The sequence below is a fragment of the Tyto alba genome, unplaced genomic scaffold (genome assembly GCF_018691265.1).
Source record: "Tyto alba isolate M040663 unplaced genomic scaffold, T.alba_DEE_v4.0 Super-Scaffold_6, whole genome shotgun sequence".
Classification (NCBI taxonomy): domain Eukaryota; kingdom Metazoa; phylum Chordata; class Aves; order Strigiformes; family Tytonidae; genus Tyto; species Tyto alba.
In genome coordinates, this window is record NW_024881327.1 from 46,778,857 (window position 1) to 46,791,952 (window position 13,096).

A 13,096-nucleotide genomic window follows, 5' to 3' on the forward strand; every position below is an offset into this window, starting at 1 on the left:
ATTAACTCTTCTGATATCCAGGCCAAGGTTCAAAGTAATCAACATTTAGATTAGTGGCAAAACTAATCTGCAATTTGTAGCAATTGCCGGTTCACTATTCTGCTATTTTATTCTGTTTTACATTATGAGTAATTTCTTCTTTCTCAAAAAGGCTAAGTGCTATTTTTAAGAGTCCAAATATGGGGGGGGGAAGGCAAGGCTGTTCACTTCAGATTTATAACAAGTGACAAGATTTTGCCATGAAATTGTACCCAAACTCTACAATTACCTCCACATTTCATTAGTAATTACCGATGCTGCAACACAAAGATAACCTTCTGCTGAAGTTAGTATCATTGCAAGCACCATCAAACTACATTTTGCACATCAGGCTTTCCTTCAATTATTGAACGTCAATATTATTTTGTTCATGCTGCACTGCATGAACAGTGAGCAACTGGGTGGTAATTCAGAAATCAAATCCGGTTCTTTTTACTGAAAACTGTGTATCTGTGCACATAAGTGAAAGGGGAAAAAAAAAAGACCCTGGCCTAAAAATGAAATCATGAGGAGCTTTGCTCTTCATTTGAGCTCGGCCAGAACTTACTTCAGGGATTATTGAGGTTCAGAATACAGTTGCTTGCAGAAGCAACACATTTACAGTCAGATTCCCAAGGCAATCCTTCCTTTCCTACATGCATCAGTTATTATTCACTACTCAGACACATAAGACTTGAAGGGAACATGTATAGACACATAACTGCATTTTTCCAAGTTCTCTACAGCTTTGTTATTGGAAAAATACTTGTTACTGAGTCAAAATGGGACAAAATACTGGCATCTCTGTAAATTCTTTGGGTTTATTGCTGTATTTTTACCTGTAAAATAATATAAATTGTGGCAATGTGTCATTAGTTTAAGAATCGAGTCTACTCATCTCAAGGTATTTTGATCGTGCATTTTATACTACTTCAACTTTTTTTTGGCTACTCAGACTCACAACTGTACAGGAATCAGCACATCAAGACCTCCTATCTCCAAAGAATTTTTAATTTTCTTTTGAACTGAGCCTTTTGTATATGCTAAAATTCCCTGTTCACAATAACCAAAATAAGTGTTTAGTGGATTCTTTCAGACAAACATCGACCTATTTCTAGAAAGACTATGTAAGAAAGCTTATAAAAGCAATCTTCAGCATTAATTCTTAACCAAATGAAGATGCTTTGCATACTACAATATTTGATGTATAAAGTTAGATCACAGCAGCAATCACCACTGAATACTGGGTAATTGTTTAATTGCTAAATAGGAAGATGAGATTTACTTTTTTTTTTACTGCTTCCTGGACTACTTCTCCTGGTTCTGTGCAAAAGATACACAATGCATACAAATGCAAGGACTGTTTGTGGGATAACGGAGTTTCCTTCTCATGATTACGTTAAGTAAGAATTTGGTTTTGATGGAGGCTACTGGGCAGGCTAAGAAAAGAGGAGGACACGTGTGCAACTCCATACATTTAAAATAAGACTTAAGACACTAGTGTATTAAAACAGATTAACTTGAGTCACCTATGTGCGTTTTGTGAGTTTATATTCTTAATTTTCCCTTTTGATTGAAGCTTTCTAAAAAGATTAAGGAGGGGGCAGGAAGATGATTTGACAGAAGCACTGTATACAAAATCACTTCTCAAATGTTTTTTCTACTGCAAGACTTTCCTCAGCTGCAACACTGAGTTTCAGTTAACTGCATAGTTCACTGCACCATCAGTTACAGCGTTCAAAGGTGAAAGAATAAGCACTAACATACATAAGCATTTCTCACACCATTCAGTACATCTACATGTTGAGTTCAAGACTACAACTTTTTAAGCACTTTTTGCAACCAGGTACCTGATTCCAGTCTCAGTCACACACCTCAGCAGAAATGCGAGCCAATTCTTCATTCCCTCTGGCTTTAAAAAAAAAAAAAAAAAAAAAAATTGGATGCAAACTGGTATGCACACTCAGTTTGCATATTTCTAGAATCACGTGGGTGAATTTTGCAGCAAATGGTGTCATTAGTTCCATGGCTGGATGGTTGAAATTTCACTTCTTAAAAAAAAAAAAAAAAAAAAAAAGATAGGTATTGTCATTTTCTCAGTTGGCATTCAATCATACTGATACGTGATACAAAAAAGGATAGCTTAGAATTTAAATGTTCAAATGATGCTGTGTTTCAAAGAAGCAGGTGAGGATGAAGTAAAATACTTATGTGGACATTTGCTCTATCTACTCACCCACTTGAGGAAAACAATTTTTTTTTCTGTTTAAAATTTTCTACTTCCTTTCTCAGACAGCTCCAAAATCAAATAGTAATTCTCAGTGTCAGCAAGACCATTACACTATAGGTCCAAGGTAACAGAGGTTCAGAAATTCTAGGTCTGAAAACAAAAGGCTGTACTCATCCAATCTTCAGCCTGAGAATTTAAGAAGTCACCATAGTAAGAACATAAAATGCAACTGCTCTCCTTGTCAAGACTGGCCCTCAATCAGCTGTTCACCTGGCTATTAAATGTGCTTTTTGTTTTAGGTTTAGGATTAAGTCTTCATTTTTAAAATATGATCTACAAAAGCATCTTTGCTGGCTCAACATTATCTGGGGGGTGGGGAAGGGAAGGTGATAGAATCTTTTTTTCTTCCCTCTAAGTAACCTCCTGGCTAAAGGATGTCCTAAAGGACTACAGCATCAGTATTTGTTAAGGCAAAACCTCGTGCCTCGTGGAGCAGAAGCAAGTTTCAAATACTATTCACTGTGTGTTTGCAATTGCAAGTGAACAACATTCACACTTCTGTGCTTATCAGCTTCACTAAGACTTCTCTCATAGACCCAGTTCAGACAAGCATTCTCTGCTCAGTGATTGAAGGTTCAAAACTAATTTGGAAATTTTGAGTGAAAAAGCTAGATGCTAACATTTATGTATCTATGGTGTCCACACTGGAATGGGCTCCAACAGTTACTACTCCACCAGTTGCAGAAATTTTCAGACTTTTCTAGCTAACAAAGATTTTCATGAAAAAAATTTCTTCCTCAGAAAACTCACTTTAACAACTCATTCAGTCTTACAAAACCAATTCTTATATTACTCATATATGCTTGCTTAACAGCACTTCTTGAGCTTTAACAATACAAGCTTTGGTCTTAGTCATATTTAAGACAACAGCGTTCTTCTGTCACATTGTGCTTAAACACTTACAAAATCAACTAAAGGGCAAATTTTTCCAGAGCCAAAAAGGTTAACCCTCCCACTTCCCCTTGTTTTACTCCAGAATCTCTTGTTTTATAATTCTGGCTATAGAACATCGAATGGAAACAAAATCCGCTATGTATACTTATTTTGAAGCTAGGAGTATATAAAATGAAAACAAATTATGGCAGAAAATTATTTCCTTCTGCTTTTTTGTTTGGTAGGCAAGTCACCTCCCCAGCAGGATCTGCAGGAGCCATAAAAGAAAAGGCCCACAAAGAGTGATCTATCACTCTTTCAGAGTTGCTTTAAGATACTGGCTTAAGTGGCATCCTCTCTCAGGTCACCTGCTATCTTTAACAGATACGCTGCATTTTTTAATAAGCATTTTAGAAGCATGTTTCCATGACTTCTGAATGCTGTTGGCTATTCAGTTCCACTTTGCTTAAAACTAAGGACGCTTGCTACAAGCTCAGACTTCCTGACATGACTTTAGAGTCAGTGACTGTGGTAATACCACAGTCATCCAGGAGGATGTGGTCTGGTCTGGCTCATAAGAGCTTTCTCTAGAAAGTTCGGAATATGCATGTGCTGATAAGCAAACTCTTTAGTCTTTCCACAGACAAACCCCAACTGCATTTTCCTTTGTCTTATTAACAAAATCTCAGCGGCTAGAGGGTTGGGGTTTTTTTGATCTAAACACAACTTATGTAAGTCAATAAGCAACATACAAACAACAGATCAGACTGTATTCAAAAGACAATCTATCGTGCACCCACACGGAGACAGAAAAACTGACAGAGCCAATTGAGTTACAGTTAACATTTCCTTTATTTCAGTATAAGAATTCCTGAACTGAATGAAGAATGATATTTTGGCCCATACTGCTAGACTAGATAAATTCTTTAAGTATGCGGTGCCACAAGTGTACACAGTACTATAATAGCAAAAAAGACGGCCTGGGACAAGTTTCATTTTTATTATTAGCAGGAATTAGAAGTTTCAGATAAGGATATTATGCATTTCTGAATTTGCCTGGAAAATTAATTAAAACTCTGTGAGAACATTTTAAAACATTATAAAATTGCCTAGATATTCATGATACTTTGGTAGGGGATGTGGAATAAAAATCTACATCATGTAAACATTCAGTAAACAGATTCTCTGCACTCTGAAGCCTAAGTAATACACAAGATGAGAATAATTACATAAAAAACTTAATTTTCTACATAGAATGTGCTTCCAAATAACAAGAGTCAAGCCTAGAACTTTTTTCCATATGAAAGTAGAAGCATCGTAACAAAACTGTATGATCTGGTGGGGGATGCAGGTCATTTCAATTGTTAAGAGGCTTTAGCAGAGGTTTAGTAAGAAACAAGTCCAATTACTTGCAGTGTACCACACAAATGTACCCCTGACTGCTTACTGGTGCTTTGAAACAGGAAAAGAAATAATCTATAGGCATACAGAAACAAACACAGGAAACAACTGTCTGCTAAATCAGAGGATTTAAAGTGGCACTATATATTAAATTATTCTTAAGTATTGTTTTGAAGAGAAAATTATCTTTGAAGGAAGCTAGAACGAAATTCTACAAGCACACTGATTTTGTTTAACAACATGCAAGGTTAGGTCCAACTATTTTTTCTTTAGGGCAGTAGTTTGTTTAAAATAACATTAATTCCTTCCTTCCTTCCTGTTTTTAGGATCTCAAAGACAGTTATTTTTTTAACTTCAGTAAGCATGCTCAGAATATTTTAGTTGCATACTGTAGGACAACTAGACTCCAGGGCTGATAAATGGAGCTGATGTACTGTTTTAGTTGCAAGTTGTACATATCTCATGACTGCCTTCTCAATCAAATACCTTACCTTTTAAGAATTGTATGTGTTTTCTCCATTGTGTATACATGTTAATACCCATTAAAAAATGTAGATAAAACGAATCTGCATCAAATTGGTAATGAGAAAAACATATACTGTTTAATACGCAGAAAAAGAGCAAAACTTAAGGCTTGCGTTATGATAACTTGCATTATTAGTCCTTGGAAACGCAAGAGGTTGTAGCTATAACCAGCAACTGAGCTTGTTTTGTCACTGGATGTTACAGAAAGAAGGAATTCCCTCTAGGGAAGAGATAAGCAACTTACGATAAAAGCAACACCTTCAAAATCTTTTACAGGCTTCTTTAAACTGCCATCTGCTGGTGACCTCATATTTCATGAGGCTATGATGAATGACAGGCTAACTAAGAATTTAAAGTATTACATGTTCTTTATTTTGTCCTCTCTTAGAAAAAAAAAAAATTACAATTTTATGACAAAGTTCGGAAGTAGTATCTAGACTCTGCAGGATACTATGACACTTATCTGCTGTCAACAAATCCACCCAATTTAATGAAGCCAGCCAATAACCACAGAAATTGATTGAAAAGCTAAAGCAGATATGTTTCATGCAAACGCACGAAGTGTGCCAACAATCCAGCAGTAATGGTAATATAAAACCTTTTATATTTATTAAAAAAATACTGGTTACACTCTACTGGCACCTACTACATTACTGGGGGGTGGAGGGCCAAGGTAAAAAAAGAAATGAGAATATACGACCTGTATCTCTTCTCACAAATATCATGAGCTTTTGGACGGTTACACCAAGTCTTACATAAGCAGTAAAAAACTACATCGAGCTTTTGCAGACTCTGAAGCGTTGAGTATCTTTCTCACATCTGGCTCTACCAGTTGCTCATTAAGAATTAGATTTTAAAAAAACTCATATTTCACATGAAGTACCAGAGGAGATGACTACTGATAGTGCCTAGAAGTAGAATTATGTATTTTGTTTCAAGATTAAATGCAGGTATGAAATTTATTTATTCATGTATGAACACCATACTGCTTCTGTCCATCCACCTTAAAATAACTTCAAAGCACAAAGTTTTGAAGGGAGTGAAAGCCTACCTTTTAATCTCTGATACGTCAGGTCTACAAATGTTTGTTCTTAAGGCAGAAGCCCACACCCCCACCGCTGACTCTCTCCCCCATAAATTACATACCCAAAGTAATTAATCAATTGAAAATTTGGCCCCAGCCAAGTTTATAATATTTCAAGTAAATCTCATTTAAAAAATACCCCCAATAACAACAAAAAGCATTGAAAATATTTTTTAAAATTGTCAAGTAAGATGCATCTTTCAAACAAGAAAAAACAGAGCACACCTTTCCTATAACTTAGCTGCAATGGACTGACATTTAAGAGGTGTGCAGCTAGCAACAGTCCTTGACAGATAACAGTCATATCCAGGTTCCAATCTGGAACGTGCTGTCCACAGATAGTGTGGGGGGAAAAGAAAGGAAGGGGGGGAAAAAAGAAAAAAAAAAAAAAAAGCTAGAATCCACTTAGTATTGCTTGTGAAGGTGTATGTGCTTGTGGAATATGCAGGACTTTTTATATCTTTGTTAAGAGAGCATACAAGCCAACATTTAGAAGTGTTATAGTGAACACAGAAATGTAAAAGTTAATCAGTAAATGTATTTAATGTTGAGAAGAATTACATTCTGTTCAGTGAGCTGTGCAAGACTTTCATCATCGCATGATTGTGTTTATTTTTTAAACTCTTTCTCTTAACACTCTGGAGAAGGTTTCTCTCTGGATGAATGCTCTCAGGGCACACACATACTTAGCCATTTAGACAAGTGCTAAATAATAATACAAAAGGGAAAGAATTTTTTAAAGCCACCCACACAACCCAAAATTTGTATCTTTCCTTGTTTTGTAGAATAGATCGATAGATCAATAGTAAGTTCAGAAACACATGCCTGACATTTCTGTTTTATTTAAAGGCAAAATATATCTAATATCATAGAAAACAAACTGGGCCCAATCCTTAGTTGGCACAAGTTCAGGTCAGTGTGGCTTTAAACCATCTAAGGATCTAGCCCACTAACCTACTCCCCCTGCACCCAGCCCTGCAAAATCTCTGTTATTTGACAGGGTGTGTTTTCTGTTATGTTGATTGGGACTGTTTAGATATTTTAAAAGTTTTTAAAGTCTTGGAAACAATTAATTCACTTTCTAGTTTATGTATCTGTGCTCTGTGAGCAGTGTATGATGTCAATTTTTCTCACATCTTTTGCTGTTTAGCAGTAGCTGAATAAAATAAGAGCTGAGTTTTAAAATTTCCCATCTCAGCCTATATAACCATATCCTTTTTTACATGTGAACCGTTGAGTCACAACCCAAAATGCTACAAAAACGAGCCTTTTGTTGAGAAAGATTTCTGGAGATTTCATTTTATATATACAATATCTAAAAATAGAAGAATCTTTCTCCTGAAATTACAACAGAGATACAAATTTAGAGCCAAAAAGTCCGTATGTTCCTTAAAGTGATCTGGCTGAATAGATGGTCCCAAACACGAACAGCCATTACAGAGCAAGTCCCAGTAGTAAAGCCAAAACAGCAGCAGCTGGTAAACCAACAGACAGGAGTCTCTCAATTGAGAGAACAGAATGAGAACAAGTATTACTTTACTTGACTACTGCTATGGACATTATTTCCTGTGGGACTTCCTTTGCTTGTTTTATTGGGGTACAGGAGGGAGAATTTTTTGTTTTTATTTTTATTTTTTTTTTGTTAAAATATTTTTCCAGTTACACTAACATATACAGCCATTAACATGCAATCTTTTTTCCCCACCCAAAGGTAAACCATTTACTGAACATTGTCTAGATATTTTAACTGCATTCATTAAAGTATTTTAAGCACCTCATGCGTTTGTTAGGAGAGATGAAAGAGTCTCTAGGATAGCTGGAAGCCTTACTCCTTTGTTAGCAGGCAAGTATTTTCTCTACAGCTTTTGTAATACAAACTGCTTGAAGCTGTTTGTTTATGGATATTTTACTAAATCCTACCAGCTACATTTCTGAATCCACCTGCAAAACAGCATGCATACTTCACCCTCATGCTGCCACTCTTTGGCTGATTGGTTTTAACAGTGTAGATGACCTGGGGAATGGTTTAATGGATTATATGAATACACTTTTGGTACATACATTTCGTTTATTGTATGCCAATTGAGAAGAATTAGTTCCAAATATGCAGAGCTAGGGCTATGATTAGTAAGTATCAAAAAGATACATCCTTCACTGCCTGTTTAACTCTACTGGGGATGAAGCTATTTGCATCACAGAGAAATAGCATTTAAACAGCCTGAAAACTAGTTTGAGCTTAAAGGGGCTCTGCTCAGAAACTGTCCAGTTCTAGATCAGAGGATTAGGAAACTTGCTTCAATATAAAAGCTATGGCAACATGACAATATTGAGTTACATTATGTAACTAATGTAGTACACTTACATAAAGTCTGTAGAAGAAAATACAGAACACACTGGCATTTTACTCTGCCTCTAATAGAAGGTTACAATTCTAAAACTTTGTTGGTAAATACATTAAAAACCACAATAATATCTCAACGTCCCCAAATCAGACGTTCGTATTACAATAAATGAATTTGCAATGCACACATTAACAGGTTTCACAGAGGCCAAAACTGTAACTTGTCTAGAGCACCAACGTTAGAGAATTTGCCTTTGATTTTTGTTTTGAAACAAGATTCACACCTGAAAATTTCTGTAATTAAATGGCTGTGTGCAAACACCACTTTTTTTTTACCTCATTCTCAGTTAAGGAAGCTGAAGGAGATGAACTCTTGCTAAAAGCAAGAGTTGAAGATTCTGCTGCTGAAGCCCGATTTCGCTTCTTCAGAGGTTTACATGCATCAGACAGATTTTTCGTTGCTGTAAAATAATTTTGGTTTACAAAGTGAAGTTGGGAACTTTAAAACGTTATCTCCCTGAAGCCATTTAAAATATTCCTTCAGATAAATGAAGGAATGATTTAGGTGGGTCTTCTGGGCCCCTACATAGGGCTGAGAGAACATGAAGTACATTTCTGAAACCATGTCTTTTGGCTTGAATTTAAAAATCAAGATGTTTCTGTTAATCAAATATGTACTACAAATGGCTAGGAAATGTTTTCCCTTTTTTTTTTGGGGCTCATTTCTATTAAAATCAAAATATTTTGTGATTTAGGACCTCTTCAAAGCAGAGGTTAACAGTTATCTCCTCGGATAAACATTAGCAGGCCTACGTGATTTCATCACTGAGTACCACTAACGCTTTAAGAGAAAGGTTATATACAGGAGCCAGGTAGCAGACATCATCTATGGCATGTCACCACTTCTACTTTACACAGAACTCGCTGAAGCTTACTTGTCTTTGGCATATTATTATAATACCTAAAGAGACATGCTCTTACAGAAGTTAAACTTGAGCATCATTAACAAGTCTGACTTTTGGATTTTGGTACAAGGTTATTTAGAATTCCCTCTTGCACTCCACGCTGCCTCCCATCAAGCATCATTTAAAAGGACTAAAACCACATAGTAACTGATTACATTGACGGTCACTACACTTGTTTTATTTGGCTAAGGTACAAAGACAAATTGGAGCAGTAGGATTTGTATCACTGCTCGCCAAGATCATAGGGCAACAGCTTTAATTTGGTGCCATCAAATGGTGAACTTGTGAACTGCTGCTCTAAATCAGCAATACACAATTTCAGTCAAGTATAATGTTGCAAAATGGTGGTAGTGAAGGAAGAGGGCATGCTCCCCACCCCATCTGTGGCATAGTGGCTGTAACTGGTTATTGTGTCAGCAAAATTTAGCTGGCTGCCTCAGACAACCTGTTTATTTTAAAATTATTTAATTGAAAAGGTTACATTAAAACTTATTCTGACCACATTACCTGACTGGTTCTTTTGTGAAGAGGAGGTTTCTGTGACCTTAGAAGAGTTTGTTTTTGCTGTTTTGTCATTGCTTGTCTCCCTCTGTCACAAAAAAAAATATGAAAAAATAAAAAAACTCCTAATTTATGAGTGGTTGGATAAAACTGGCAATTACTTCTGGATTTATGTTATTAAAAAGAAAGTGTCTTTACAAATATCTGAATAGTAATGTAGTTAAGCTAGCCCCATTTAAGTGATTTTTAAAACTCATTTACAGCACAGGGTACAAACTCACCAACAATGAGAAAAATTAAAGAACACAGTATTCCAGCATCCCACTTATCCAACCCAAACTCAGCATATCAAAAAGGGGAGCTCTAAAGGAACATGAAACATGTAAATTATTCTTACTATTCTTTGTCTAAACTGGTCAAATTGAAACCTTTAATTATTAAAGGTAAGCTGCACAATTAGTACATAAATTTGAGAATAAACCCTGTGCAGAATTTTAAGTCTCAGAGAGGCTTGCTTTCAACTCCACAACTTATAGCAGTGCCATTTTGTAAATTACTATGGTTAAGATTGTTTCAGCATTTCCAAAATAAAAACACTGTTTTCAAGGGAGCATAAACAACACATAAATTTGCTCCAGGTTAAGAATTTATCATTTAAAATTTAGGCCAAAAACTAGTGATGTTTTTGTCAAAGCTTTGTCAAAATTAGACACTGGTCCTTACACATGTCACTGGATTTTTTTTTTTTTTGGTATGTTACAAATTAAAGTAGTAAGTCACTAAAATTGTAGCCAGGAATGCTTAACCCTGACAAATGCTCACCTGACCAATAAGAATAATTCTATCAAACAGAAGGTTTTACATACTTTTTCATAGTCTTCATCTGATATTCAGTTTTACAAAAGATGTGCAGGTAAATACCTCAAAGGCCAAAGAACTGGTTTCCTTTGTAAAAATAAGTATGAATGGCTACTGTACTACAGATGTGCTACACTGTGCTTTTACTGACTTCTAAGTAGACTAAGACACCCTACCACTAATGCCACTGGAGGCTCCCAATATCAGTTTTGTAAGATTACTATTACACCTCTGGGTAAAAAAAGAAAGAAAATGTACAGTATAGTTCACTCGTAAATTTAAAGCGTGCTTTACAGAAGCCTCATTTTGTTAATGTGCATTTTACATACATGATGAAAGCACCCATGAACGAATTAAGTTTATCAAAACTTCCATATAGGTACTTATGACTTAGTTACTTTGTGTGAAAACATTCAGATTTTGTAAGTGAAGAATTAAGGACAAAAAGGAGAGGATAACGCACAACTCTTATGCAAGAAGTAAAACATCGTGGAAAAAAGTCATTAAAGCTCCTCCTATCCAAAATGACTGTAACGAAAGTCTGCAGGTAAACTAGAAATAGCAGAAGGAAGGTGTATGGTTAGTGTTTGCCTTTTTTTGAATCACTACATAGACATTTTCACTGTCATTCACTAAATGTTTTACTAAGCAGCAGCACATACAGCTAGAATTACACCCTGGGCTGGTGAGAGCAGAAAAAAGTCCAAGAGATAATTCACAAAAGAAACCACAAAACCAATGATATCTGACCCTTTTGTGGACTGAAGCACAAACACTACTATTCATTCAGAGTTTCCAAATTATCTAATATTTACACACAGCAGAATCTTTGTAACTAGCTCTCATAAACGGATCAGATAGAGGACAACACTTTTTAAATGCACATTACTAAGTCAGCGTTATTAGTGGTATGTTATCTCATGCGAGTAATCAATCTCATTTATTTATTTTCCTGTTAATATTCACATCTGCATCAAAGATACCAGAACCTCCTCTGCATGAACTGTACTGCAATCACCTTTCATTCTACTTGTGATCATGTAACTAATTGTAGTGTACAAATTCTGGTGGGACAGCAAAGAAGTAACTTCAGGGACAAACGAAACAAGGGTTTCATAGCAGGAACTAATTGCAATATGTAAAACTTAGTTATTCCATGGATCTAGGCACATCCATTCCATGGATTTAGAAAAGTCTAAAAAGGGTTGAAGAACTCCTAGAATGTAAGACGAATAGTCAACGACTAACCCATTCGAGCAAGAAGTGCAAAAAACAGTTTTGGCCCTTCTTTCTGTAACGGTAACATATCTGTAAGAATTATCTTTGTCCCTTGCTAATAAGCTCAATAAGCCTGGCTATCAAATTCTATTTATTTTTTATACTGAATTCTAAGCAAGTTGTTTGAATATCCACAATATCAACAGAGGTACTGAAATAACAAGCCTGCCAAACAAACTGACATGTACAAATTTGACCTCCATAATTAATTTAAAAATTAAATCCACTACCTTTCATTGTATTAGGTTGTTTCATGTAATCACTGTACCACTAAAGTCCTGAGATGAGGTCTGTGATACAGTACAGTACGATACTGTAATAACATATCTGAAAACACTTGTGAGCTAAGCTTTTCACATAAGTAACCCATGAAGTTCACTGATCTACATGCATGACTAAATAAACTTATGCTTAAGTCTCTACAAGATTCAGGCTGTATCCGTATACATAGTTTTAGTGACCTATGTAAGGAAAATTCTCATTCTCACAAGCAAGCTAAACTGAAAAGGAGCCTGTGATTTGTGTGATACAGATACTGTAATATTTACTGCAGTTTTCTAACTTAAGAAAAAAACCCACATCGATAAGCTCACACATATCTCTGAATATCTACAACAGTTTGGTTTGATACACAGACATTACTTTTTAATCCTGAAAATGGAAATGCTGACAAACTTAACTACAGCAATGTGATTGGTGCTGCTATAAATCAACCCAAACAAACCAACAACATAATTACCTTCCGATTATTCTGTTTATCCATCCTGAGTCTTTTCCTAGGTGCTTCCTGAACTTCAAAATCTTCTGTAGGTTCCTTTGTCCTCTTTTTTTGGTTTCTTTTATTTCCATGTAAGTTACCTTGGGATGGGGGATGGGGGAAACTTACATGAAAAATAATCTAAAACCCACTTTCAAATTATTTTGAACTGATCTAGTTACTTAAGTTACTTTTCTTTCAGTCA

At 35.6% G+C, this 13,096-nt stretch overlaps 1 protein-coding gene across 4 annotated transcripts in view; it reads right to left on the reverse strand.

Moving 5' to 3' along the window:
• NSD2 (nuclear receptor binding SET domain protein 2) overlaps window positions 1–13,096 on the reverse strand; it is a 77,400-nt gene that overhangs the window by 19,959 nt on the left and 44,345 nt on the right. For 3 of the 4 annotated variants that reach the window (XM_042807709.1, XM_042807707.1, XM_042807708.1), the window contains exons 8-10: window positions 12,874–12,992; window positions 10,005–10,086; window positions 8,869–8,993 (exon numbers count right to left, since the gene is read on the reverse strand). In XM_042807709.1, the coding sequence (XP_042663643.1) occupies window positions 8,869–8,993; window positions 10,005–10,086; window positions 12,874–12,992 (326 nt within the window). The remainder of the gene's footprint in view (window positions 1–8,868; window positions 8,994–10,004; window positions 10,087–12,873; window positions 12,993–13,096) is intronic. The other variant, XM_042807710.1, reaches the window with a different exon arrangement.